Consider the following 12,796-nt stretch of genomic DNA (forward strand, 5'->3'; position numbering starts at 1 on the left):
CCCCCCCTCCCCTCCCAACCCCTCCCCCTCTCTTTTTGCCTTTTTGGCTTCTCCAAGTATCTCAAGGCCATACCGGGCAAGAAAAAAAACATTGAAGCAGATTCACTTTTTCTATAAATAAATAATTGTTAGAAAAATATACTTGTGACTTCAACCTCATGGACGCTAGTTTAAATGTAAAATGATTATTTTCACTGGTAGTCTTTTAAGTTCCCGGATGCAAAGTTCTGACTGTAAATTGATACCCTCATAGAGGCTGAAATAATGTGTCCATTGTATCTGTAAGTGATCCCAAATACTTTAGCTCCCCACTGCTTTTTTTCAAAGTCTGTGGACATCAACTGACGCGCATAGTTTCATTGTAACCTTTGCACTCCACTGACAGCTCTATGTTGTTAACAATGTAGTTTTAGCAACAAAGTTTCAAATGATCCATACACTGAACTTTCACAAGATATTTAGCTCCATATCTTGGCAACCTCAGTCAATGTTATCGATGAAACCTTCAGTGTTACTGCTGTTCTTTGCTTTGTTGTTGTTGTTGTTGATGTTGTTGTTTGTTATCTTGTCGTGTATCATGCAACACTGGTTCTATATGAGTTCCTTCCAACTGGCAGCTGAAATTAAAAAGAAGGAAAAAATGTTGTAAAAAAAAACATTACTACAAACATTCCTATACATGACGTCATCTTGAGTCGTTTCAAGAGGTCGCAAAGAGGTTTTTTCCAATCAACTTTAAGAAAAACAAATATTTCATTATAATAGCTGGCTACCGAAGAACAACGCGGATTGCAGTTATACATTCAAAGCCACAACGTCCCTTAACGTCAAAGCAGAATTTTTGCAATTTGAAAATTGTCATGATAAATGCCGCGTTCTTTCTGATCTTCCGTGACGTTACTTATGCCAGGGGTGGGGAAACAAACTTAAAAAAGGTTAAGGCATGGGTAAACGAGCAGCGCGGGCTGCAAAGCCCGAGGAAAACGTGACAGGCGTGTGAAGAAATGCGTTCATTGATCTCCAAGTTCTCAAAAAAGACCTCGTGGTAAAAAAACATAAACTGTTCCTTTCACGAAAATGGTCTGTAATTAGGTCTGTTTCAAATGTCGGTTGGGAAACAACGAAGCAAAATATTAAAAGTATGACTTCCAACCTGCTCTTTGCAACCTGGATCATGCTTTCTCTCCCCGAGCTGAACCCAGTCCTCTTTATCGTCTGACATAGGCAGGCCTGTTTTCGAGTTCCATCTATTTCGTTGGCTTGGTAACCAGCTTAGGAGCCATAACTTCACTGGAAATAACAACTTGGGATCCACGCCTACTTTTCTTTCTTCTGCAGTTTCTGATGACGAAGACAAATGAGGTGCGGTAATTTAGGATCCACGCAAGACAGTGAATGTAACCGCCTGAACGGAATCTCTCATTTTTTTCAGCCAAAGGTCTGGAATGCATTATCCCCACCTTGTTGGCAGACGCGAAGAGAGTTTGCCACACCACATTTGGCACAAAAGGCTTTACAGACTTAATAGTCCATTTTACAGTTACGCTCTTGGTTGCCAAGCCTTTGAACACGAGTGAGGCTAAGGGTGACCTTGTTATGATACAAACCTTGCTGCTTTTCAGATGTAAATTACTTAGTTATCATGCTAACTAGATACTGGTCTCTATCACAACATGGTTCAACTCAAAGGCTTGGCAACTAAGCATACAGCTATAAAATGGCCTTTTACAAACAAACAAGCTCAGAAGCAAACAGAAAACAAATCATTGACTCAAATTTTTGATATATTTCAACTTTTTACCGGTCATAGACAAAACAACATTGGCACGGCTCGTCTCAAACGCGGGTACCTTAGGGAAGGTCATGGGAACAAGGTTCACACACTACTCATACTTGTTTTATTTGTCTCTCACCTAACAACAAACTTGTAACAGTTCCTATTAGCATAGTAACAGACCAACCAATGGCACAGTACCACAAGTACGATGTGCTGTAAAACCTAGCCATCGGGTTCCTGAAAAAAAATAATAAGAACGAAAAAATGTCGTGAATGCCTCCAGCAGCAAAAAAGTCACAGTTCACAAGTTTTTAAACTGAACCGATTTAATCCCTCACGTCTGTACAAAACTCATAGTGCAAAGAATAGGCTTGATTACACTCATACGCACAAATATGTCAATAAATAATCTTGCCTGTGTTCGACCCCGGTCTCCGACAAAACGAAAAATAATGGGGAGATTCCCTCACGAACACAGGAAAAGCAAGTTTTCAATGTTTTCCTCCAAGATGGAGAGTCTAAAAAGGGAGACTAACTTGCTTTCTTGGCGTAGCCTATGTCGATTATATCCCAATGAATCGACAAGGAGTAATATTGCTTACTCTGAATAAGGAGCTAACTCGGTCTTAGAGTACCCTACCAGATCCCCATCCCCTCAGCCTTTCTCTTCTTCCCCCCCCCCTCCCCCCCCTCCCCCCTCCCCTCCCCCTCCATCCACTATTTTCTCCAGTTTATTTTGCTTGTATTTAGTTATTGTCCTGCTGGAGAGGAGAATGGGGGTGCTCGGTGTATTATCCAACCCAGAAAGTCCCCCACCCCCAGGAAACAACTGGTAACTGACTGGAATCAGGTTCAGACGAGAGAATATATTATTGTGTCAGTTTAGTTTCGAGGATTTTTACTTACTCGTACTGGTATGTGATCTTCGTGTTATTAATCATCGCTGCTTGAGACTTGTTGAATACTTCAGGGGAGCATTCCGAGATTGAGACTGGGCCGAAGTTTTCATTTGGCGGGTAAAGCTGGGCTCCAGTAAAAAGCCAGATTGTCATGGCCAGACCGCTGACCACTCCAAGGTATGCGCCCTACGGTAAGAATTAAAAAAGGTTTTGAGACGAAAAGACGCGCAGCCTATAGAAGGTACACAGTGGCCTTCAGAGTCTACTGACACGATCATCAGTTCTCTTTAGGCGGGGTGATATTATCCAGGTAAAACAAAGTTTATCGTGAAAACATCGATTTGTAAAAAAGAAATCGAAGGAGATTGGTCGTAATTGTTAAGGTTGATTTACTTCCGGCAAATGACATATCCCTTCGATATAAGAAAACTTTGAAATATTAATTTGCCTCGAGTACAAATGTAGCTTAAATCGGATTTCATATTTTGAACTGGACGAACGAAACACGAACAAGCATAAGCTTGAGATTGATTGCTACCTTTGCATTTGCTCGTGACACCAAAAGACCGAGAGTGAAGATGCCAAGTAAAGGGCCACCGGTGATGTAAAGCAAACCAGAGAACATCTATAATAAAGAAAAGAAAGAAAAAAGCACACTATCAAAGTCGGAACATTGTAAAATCTTCGTTGCGAGTGACGAAAGAAACTCAAAATTCCTTAACGAGGTCTTGAACACGTCCTTAGTGGTAAAAAAATATATTAACATGGTAAATATTTCAAGCATTCTTGGAATGGAAGTAGATGTTAACGAGCTTGTCACGAAAATGAGACAAAGCAAACTTCTGAGTTCTTGCAAAAGCATTGAACACACGCTCCTCCGTTTGGATCACCCGTCGATTGTTGTCTCACTTGCCAACAGACTAGTTGGGCCGTGATAGCCCAAACATTAGGTTCATAAGAGACGAGTATCCCATTTAACGAAAGTGGCGCAACAAGAAATTTAAAGCTAATTTCACTTACAACGGAGTCGGAGTTGGATTTGGAGTCGTAATTATAAGCGCAGGGTGATAAGTTCTAATGAAAGGGTAAAAACATCGAGAAACTGGCAAAATTCTGAAGAGAAATTAAAGTTCATTTTCAGGCGACGTTTACCTAAGCGTCGCCGTCGCGGAATTGTGCCCAAACCCCTTCGGATTTCGCGGTCCCATGCTCCACCCTTGAGCTGCGTGGAACTGGTTGGTAAGTTAGACCATTGCAAGAGTTGTTATAATAAGAAGAATGTTTACAAACCTGTAAGACCACGTCGCCTGCATGGTGAAGAACAAAGGCTCCTCCCATCACTGTCCCGCCCAGAATCGCAGCTGAGAAACAAAGCCAAATAAATCAAACTCAAATTAGCATGCATGGCCTTACATCTGGAAAAAGTTTTAAAATGGAAAGTTAGTTTACTTACTGATAAGTTTGCAACTTTTCACCGAATCGAAGTCGTCAATCCTTCTTGACCATTTCTTTAAAAAATCCTCCAAAATGACCAGGCTTAAAGAGTTCAGTCCTGATGACACGAAGCTGAAAGAGAAAATGTCTAGTCATTCAAACACAGAGAAAAGACCGAGATATCATCTGGTGCATGCCTAATATAGTCACTGCAGTCAGTAAGAAGAAATACATCAGTATCGCAATGAGTCAGTGAAATGTTGAAAAGTGCAAAAGGCTGGCAGAAACGTGGTAAAAAATTAAACATTTACCGTCATCTCTTAATTAATTCACCGATGTTTAGTTTTGCTTCTGATCGGCTGACCGAGTGTGGCGCGAGTTTTCTATACCGACCACTGAACGTTGCCTCCAAACTAGAGAAATCTCTCTACATATCATGTTTTTCTACCCCGAAATGGTAATTGCTCAAACATCTACTTGCGCCGCTGGTACAGGTTTTGCATCCGATTGGTTTACGAGAGGTTTTCAGACCAATCACAGTTCGAAGTAAAGCAAATCCAAAACAATAACGTGCAATGCAAATTACTCCAATATTCACTTGCACCGACCGATAAAGCCACTAGAAGTAAGCTACAAAGAGACATGCATCACGATGGCGCTAGATAAAATCGCGGAATTTCTACCTCAAAGATCCAGCGAACACGCAGGAAGTGAGGAATCCTGGAAGTCCTTTTAGGTGTTGTAGGTGATGTTTGATGTAGTAGAACAGCACCTGAAAAGCAGGAAAAGAATTTATGAGGGTTTCTGTGTTGGTCGATCTTCAAGCAGAGGGACTGAGTGCGAATGATCTCTATTGAGCTATCCAAGACGCCTCTCGATTTGGAGTCCTGGACGTTAATTATTAGGCCGCAAATTCTCTTTATCACCAAATGCCCTTAGTGTTTTTGTCTAATTTGAAACAAACTTAATACATCTGGGCTAATATTTGAGATTTGTAATTCATCTCCTTGTTAACACCTCTGCAAGTGTCTATAAAGTATTTTTCAGTACCTGATCATTGCGTTGAATTGCTCCTGTCATCAAAGGATCACAGTTGGCAAACACAGTATACATGATGAGACCGGTTATACACGCTAAGCCTGTTATGATTATAAGCACTGGCACACTGATCCAAACGGCCCTGCAAAATCAAATCGATTTGTATCGGTTAAAAGTACTATAGCGTCTTATTTGAGGATGTTGCTGAGACAGTCAAGTATATTAATTACATGTATAACTGAATCAAAGCCGCTACTGTAAGTTCATATTATCCTAGGGCTCTTTTGTACTGAATGTGGATTGTAATAAGAGTATCTTTTGTACTGAATGTGGTAACAAGAAAACGTCAATAGTTGATCTATCACATAAATCAAAAAGTACACTTAGATAATTACCCTGAAGCGCGGGAATTCACGATTGCTCAGGCAACTTTACAATGAAGTTGTTTCTAATTGAGTTTCGAAAACCAAAACCACAGTAATCACAGCGACAATCAGAACAAAGGTTTACATTAGCCAATGAGAACTCAAAGTGGAAACAAGCTAACTGATTGCATGAAGCGCGGTAAAACGCGAATGACCAAATCACGGTTGTTTTTACATATGCATCCAATTAGTTGAGAGGATGGCGCGAGTTTTCTGAACCAATCGCAGAACAAAGTTAGGTAAAACCAAAGCAATCCGGGACTTCTGCCGACACTCCAATGAAAAATTTCTCTAAGAGGGTTTTAAAGGTAAACGAAGAATCTTACAACGATACGAAGCGTAGTAACGAGCGAATGTAGTTCAGCGTTAACAGGTGGAAGCAAAGGAAAGCTAAGTAGCGTCAGTTTGAAATTTCCATATCTTCATATAATTGGTTGAGTTGGCACGAAAATTTCCAAGTAATAGATGCATCGCCCAGAGGGATGGGAAAAGACTGGAACTGTTAAATTCTCAGAGCTTACCTCCTAGCCAGGCCGACACACTTGTTGGAGATATACCGCTGAACTGCTGTCTGATTGACCGTCCACACAGGTATGACAGTGATGGCTCCGCCAATGGAAAGTGTCCAGAAAGTATCACGGACTGTGGGGTTTGGGTTGAAACTGCCAGAGGAAAGACGCAAATATAAATAAGAAGCATTTAGAAATTCATAAATCTCAGAGATCTCCGAATCTTATGCTTCTTACTCAAATAACAGCATTCGCTTTCGATCTTTGTTGACTTCAATCACATGATCAAAGCCTCCTGCGGTGTTCGTACCCACAATGCACAGCGTGACCAGTCCAGTCACCATAAGAATCACATGAAACGCGTTTGTCCACGCCACCGCCTTCAAGCCTCCCTGTAAAAAAAAGCAAAACAAAACAAACCAAAACAAAACAGTTACCATGAATAAACAAATGCAACATCAGTTTACATGTTACTCAATACCAAGAGAGAAGAAAATTGGTTTCTGATTTTAAAATTGAAAGAATCTTATTTTTCGCGATCGGTAACTACTTTCAGAAGGAGTAATTTTTTTTAGAAGTAATGTAATTTTTAGCTTTATAGTACCATTTTTTCCAGCGATCTTGTACGATTTTTCTCCAGTGCTCTCTTAACAGTTCAAAATATTTACATTATAATTTCGCAATATTTTATTTAACCTTAGATCAATATGATAATTTAGCGAGGTACGGGACTCTGATGAGGTGCGTGTAATCCAAGGAGGAGTGAGGAAAGATCCGTCTACATTGGTGAACATCAACATGTAATTCAAATAACGAAACTAGAAAAATTTTAATCGAAACAGGCAGCGGCTTTCGATATTCAAAAGCCGTGATCTACTTCCTTTTTGTGCTAAGAACGATAAACACCTTCCTAACAGCCAGATATTTCAGTTCAGGGGCTTGCCTGGATATGACAAATTTCGTATTTTCAGTCTTTCGTTTCCTCAATATTTTTCGCGACCTCCAAGGTAAATATTTTCATATGTATTCTTTTTGTGACTGAGTGAAAAAAAGGTTGTGGGCGGAAGTCTTTGTTATTTGTTGACTCACGAAATCGGCGGCGTATTGCCAGGTCAATCAAGATTACTGGCAATGATTGTCTATGGATTTAGCTGATATGCTAAAGAGCTGTACTTTGGACAGTGTTTAGTGGACGTGCTTGTGCACATTAAAACAATTAACCGGAGTTTGACCTCCGAGTCAACTTGTGTCATTCAAACTGAGAAAGGAAACCTCAATCGACTTAATTAAACACTTCTTCAAATTGGCAACTAAAAATAATTTCACTAGAAATGAACACCTTACGTGATTTGGTACAAGCACAGGAAAGATAAACGAACAAATGAAATATCGTCTATTGTCTGATTGTATTTTAGTTATCTTTCTTATCTACGCAACAGTCTTTTTTTTTTCTTTTTTTAATACAGGTTCGAATACGAAAAAAATGACAGATTTTATGATCGGAGAGCCCAATCCCAGAGGAAAAAAAAAAAAAAACAATTTCGCTCTGATATTTCTTCAATATAATGAGTTCATTGACTGAAATTTCACTACTTACTATCTGGACCATGTTATTATTTTTGTTATGTTCGTCAATTTAACCTTTATCCCCTAACATCAGTATGCATTTTCTCCATACTGTCCTCTTTGTATTCCTTGATGTGCTGACAAGGAGAATTTGTTCAACTATCAAGAGCTTCTTTATTTAGCAATTATTTCCTCCGTTCTCGTGACCTTATTGTGGGATTCAGGAGTGACGTTGTGAGGAGAAACTAGAAGCTGATCACTCTTAGGGGTCAAAGGTAGAAGGAAAGGGTCTCTAAACTCACCAATGCAGAGTACAGTGTACAGGCGACGCTCGTGCAGACGATGCCGACTGCTAACGGAACTCCAGCAACTAGGAATACGAAACAGTAAAAGATGAAATAACGATAGCACTAACAAGATTTTACTAGGATATGAAAAGTGCACTTATACACATAGAAACCTGTTTTAGAAAAACTTCGGATGCGCGATTCAGAGACACTCCAAGAAATCCTCATAAGATCGTTATTTTAAATCGTTTCATTTCTTTTCGATAACTTTCCACCAACAAATTTCCTGTTTATCTAATTCAATACCCATGCCATTTAATATTAACAGCTCCTTACCCGTATTGATGGCCTGTGAGGGTATGTACACGACCAGACATAAGTACAGGCTCTATACAGCAGCAAAACAAAAAGTTTCATTTTTACTTTGACCTTAACTTAAATGTCTGCAAAGACTGCTTATCAAAGCACATTTTAAGATTTCTGTTTATGGAGGTTTGACTTTTTCTGGTAAAGAACATAAAAGTTTACGTAGCGTTTCAAGTAAAAGAGCTCCAACCGTAAATGATCGCTTTGGGTTTCTGTAAGGTTTGATATCGGTCATATAATTAACGTCTTCAGTCACGTCTTTCCGTATTGCGTGACGGGAATACATTCAAATTCGCTCCCAATTTCATCCGTTGTCAGAGCAGGGATTCAAGAAATAAAGTAAATCTGACATTACTTACATAGGTCACAGTGAAGAGGATTGCCCCCACATACCGGACGCCACCGGAAAACCGCGCCTCTAGGTACTAAAGGAAAAAGAGTAAATGGTTTTGCGAAATTGTTAAATTTAGAATTACCCCTTCCAGATGTGTTGAGCAATAGCAGAACTTGCCTTCCGCATTTTGTTACCAATTCTAACTCCATAGACTTCTAAAAAAATTTTTTGAGGGGAAAATTTTCTCAGTTCTTAATAAAGAGAAAGCGCGAAATACACGGACAAAAACAATTCTAATTTATTGTTTAATAGGTAAATGAATAGATAAATAAATTAAACTAGTCTATTAAATAGCAAAAACAAGGGCACGTAACAAACAAGTTCTTTGATTCCCGACTTCACTTTCACTACAATCTTAATTTACCTCAATGTCATCTTTCTAAAATTTAGTTATCAACACTTTTTCTTGTCCTTTCCTTAGTTTTTCTCTCTAAATTTAAGCTACTTTTGACGGCGACTGTATTGACCGTAAGCGATAAAGACTGCATAACATTGCGTGAGGTACCCCACGTATCAATGATTACTGCCCACATGGCGTGGGACGTTAAATTTTTGAATACCTTGCTCTATCTTCAATTTTATGAAAAACCATAATTTCTTGAGGACAAACCGCAAGTAAATCAGAAAAGGTGATTTTTATCACCTCTCTAATCATTTTGGGTTTGTTCTTGGATCGAGAGTGAAGCTCGAAGGAAATTAGGGATAAAATAGAAGGCTTTCGAAACTCAAGGTACATCATGTTTACGGAATTCCAACATATTTTTTTTAGAAATCAAGAAACACTAGTTTCGAAAACTACGAATCGTGTATTCTAAAAAATGTAATTCAGACAATACATGAAGTTCGTTTAATCATTCTCGCATAAATTTCGATTCCGTAAATTTGTTATTTCTCCTGATAAGAATGGCATTAATGATTTTAAACATCGAATCTAAAGTCTGGTCACGTTATTTCATCACTTCATTGTGGTAGCCTTTTACTCAAATTTCTATCGCAAAATGATAGACTTCATAGGGCTCTAAAAAACACGAAAGACTCATAGGTAAAATTTTCGCAAAATAGCAAATTCCTTTTTAATATGTCTACAGACACTTAGAGGGATGGATTAGGGTTTTGGAGTAAATGAGACGTTTCAGAATAATCGGCTAAAGAGAAAAATTTAAAAACATCTCATTGACATCGGCGGTAACAACAACAAGTTCCTCTATTCATGAAGAAAAATATTTGTGGTATTCGTCTAGTATTGCACATCTGCATTTGCCATCCTTTCTATAATGACTCAATGCACGTGTACAGAGTGTGCAAAATATCAGTTGCTCTTTTTTTAATTGCACGCTCTCATATTTAAACGTAGGTCAGGTCCTCTTGACAGCAAATGATAATTTGATTAAGATGGTTTTTTCATGGTAAAATTGTGCGACTCGGAACTTAAAGCTCTGATGATAATAAAACACACAAATATAACTGCCGGCGAAAGCAAGAAAGAAAATCACAACAATACCGATTCATGGAAGATTCTATAAACTGAGCGAGCTGGTTACTAATTCCTTTTACACTTAAAATTTAATTATTTCATGCATATGGTAAGCTGCACGACTTAAGGATGATCTAAGTATCGGTTCTTTTCCCTTAAGGAAATATCTGTTCCTGTGTTATCTCATAACATGCATTTTACCTCGCGATGTCTATCGAGACTATACCGAAAAAGGGCCAAGAAGCTTTTCAAACGCCAGACATAACTCGGAATTAATGTTACATAACCACAAACTTACCTCGTTGACTGACGTAACTTGCAATCGGTGAAACATAGGAATGAAGATAATATGAGCAACAGCCGCGACAAACCAGTAAGCGAACAGAGCGAAAATGATGTACTGCAGTCCAAATGAAAACACTTGTGCTACTGAAGCAAGAAGAAGAACCGACGAAAAATAGCTAGCCACAAGTGACAGCGCCAAAATCCAGCTTCTTAAATTCTTGTCCGCGAAGAGAAATTCTGTTGTGGTTTTCGGCCTTTGTCCTCGGCAGGAAAAGAAGAATCCCACGGCGATTGGGAGCAAAAGGCACAACACGAAAACCACGTAGTCTTCTATGTAGTTCATGACTGATTTAGGTCGCTATAGTACAGGTGATGCAGATGAAAAATAACTTATCCCTTGTTTGCTGCGACAATATGAAGTACCTTGACCTTGGCGCTGGCATGTACAATCCTATCCAATCCTCGTTAGCTTGAGATACGAGACGGGAAGAATTTTTCAAAACCCACGCAATGAAAACACTCTCGAGCGCAAAACGTGAAAGATTGTCGATAATTTTGGTAACTTCAAGAACAATCAAATCGAGAATGACCCTTTGCTCTGCGGGAAAACTCCCTTACTTGCACGAATTCGAGAACAATAGATTTCCACAAATTCGATATCTTTCGTTACAATGGTGATGACAGAAGGCCTATTGTATTCGTGATGTGTTGCAACTATTTTCTCACCCTGATTAAGCATGTACCCACTAATAACTAGAACGAGCGACTTGGCCTTTAGCCAGTATTGATTCATCAGACGTTGTTTACGCCCAATCACAGTCAGCGGATATGATGAACATGCTTAATTTGTAATTTGCAATTTTGTCATTTGTAAATCACGCGATACTCAGCACTTTCGACTAGAATGCTTTGCTCGTAACCAGAGTAATCAACGAAATTAGAAACTGAAAGTGCTTATTCTCTAAATTACGTCTGAGCTAGGAACGAAATCGGGACGAAACTGCGTGTTGGTTGTTTCTACATATTTTGATTCTTGATAGAAAATTTAAAAGAGAATAGAAACTTCTAAAATTAAGCAGTTAAGTTTAAGACAAGCGTAGTTTTTGAATTTGCTGTTTAACTCATTTAAAAAAAATTGCTTGCATGAGGGCAAGTCAAAACTCGATCACAACATATAAAACCCATCCACACCTTCAAGAGTTATGATTGTGATAAACTTTTACATTTCTGAAGTCATGTAACGCAACTCTGATTCGGGCGTTTACAGCAGAATTTTGAGGGCCGGAAGTAAATTATATTGAGAAAATAAAAACGTCACGAACTCACGAACTATTTCCTTTGCTTTGTAATTCAAATTTCTGCGGTCTACATTGCTGGCCTAGAAATTAAAAAATATAGCTTCCCAGTAAAGTGCTTTGGATATTAATGATCGTGGATCAGCAATGATCTTTGTTCTAATCATGTATTTTAATTTATAGAAATCTGCTCTGATCCAGTTCTTATTCCTAATGCGCTTTCCCGCTGCTGACTAATAAAACGACGAGCCCTGATAAGTACACTTTCCGTTACATTAAGAGCTGTGACGTTCATCCAAGAGTATCCTTCAAACGTCTTTCTTGTACTAGATACTTCGATTCTTGCTAATTCGGTTTCAAAACTATGCACAACAACGAGCCCTTGATATTGAACGTGACCGAGAAATGTTGATTATTGAAGTAGTAAAGGTGTTGATTTGTTTGTTTTAAACTGTGATGCGATAATCTCTCATTCCAAGAGCGCTTTTTTAAAAGCGGGAAGTAAACAAATCGTTATTATGGGATCTGCGTCACGTTCTTTACATTGATTACTGCATGTGGTCTAAGTTTTGCGTTGGTCATTCACAATCCAGATTAGTTTTAATCCTCTGTTTCCTTCTATTTTTCATTGAATCTTATTAAAAGTATGCCCTCGCAAACTACTTAAGGCTTTTTACTTAGAGGCGATAAATTTCAACGACCTTGAAAACAATTCGCATCTGCCGTATGTCTTGAACGACAGCAGTATGGTGAACTAACCGCGCCATTCACCATCAGGCCTGTTCTGTTATAAGGCATTCATGATTTCTCAAGGCAAGTGGAACGAAAGATAAGAGATATCAACGCTTATCGATAAGCACAATTGAAATATTAAAAATAAATTAAAAAAACACTTAGTGAAATGATCGGTCTTCGAGGCATGAACACGAAAACGCAACTGCTGATTGCATAAGACCAAACCCTTCCTCAATTTTTGTGGACTTTGGATCGGCTCCAGCTAAAAGAGCATGAGGTTCCTGATGAAGGGCAAGAATTACGATAAAAAAG

General features: G+C 38.8%; 1 protein-coding gene across 1 annotated transcript; it reads right to left on the bottom strand.

Annotated features, from left to right (window-relative positions):
* Window positions 1-27: 27 nt before the first annotated feature.
* Window positions 28-11,190, bottom strand: LOC131776621 (sodium-coupled monocarboxylate transporter 2-like). The gene is made up of 15 exons (XM_059092838.2): window positions 10,468-11,190; window positions 8,661-8,726; window positions 8,272-8,323; window positions 7,951-8,018; window positions 6,320-6,474; window positions 6,095-6,235; window positions 5,161-5,290; window positions 4,794-4,882; window positions 4,130-4,242; window positions 3,967-4,037; window positions 3,215-3,301; window positions 2,684-2,862; window positions 1,914-2,014; window positions 1,154-1,341; window positions 28-617 (listed from the first exon to the last, which is right to left on the bottom strand). The coding sequence occupies exons 1-15, from the start codon at window positions 10,795-10,797 to the stop codon at window positions 576-578; spliced, it is 1,812 nt and encodes a 603-aa protein (XP_058948821.2). The 5' UTR covers window positions 10,798-11,190; the 3' UTR covers window positions 28-575.
* Between the last annotated feature and the right edge of the window lie 1,606 nt (window positions 11,191-12,796).

The sequence above is a fragment of the Pocillopora verrucosa genome, chromosome 8, assembly GCF_036669915.1.
Source record: "Pocillopora verrucosa isolate sample1 chromosome 8, ASM3666991v2, whole genome shotgun sequence".
NCBI lineage: Eukaryota > Metazoa > Cnidaria > Anthozoa > Scleractinia > Pocilloporidae > Pocillopora > Pocillopora verrucosa.

Excerpts from the sequence above, each read along its gene's own strand:
- LOC131776621 (XM_059092838.2), bottom strand. The coding sequence starts at position 10,797 with ATGAACTACATAGAAGACTACGTGGTTTTCGTGTTGTGCCTTTTGCTC. Across the intron at positions 2,015-2,683 it reads AAGATCACATACCAGTACGA|GAACCCGATGGCTAGGTTTT; the intron begins GTAAGTAAAAAT and ends ATTTTTTTTCAG. Across the intron at positions 1,342-1,913 it reads TGTTACAAGTTTGTTGTTAG|AAACTGCAGAAGAAAGAAAA; the intron begins GTGAGAGACAAA and ends CTTCGTCATCAG.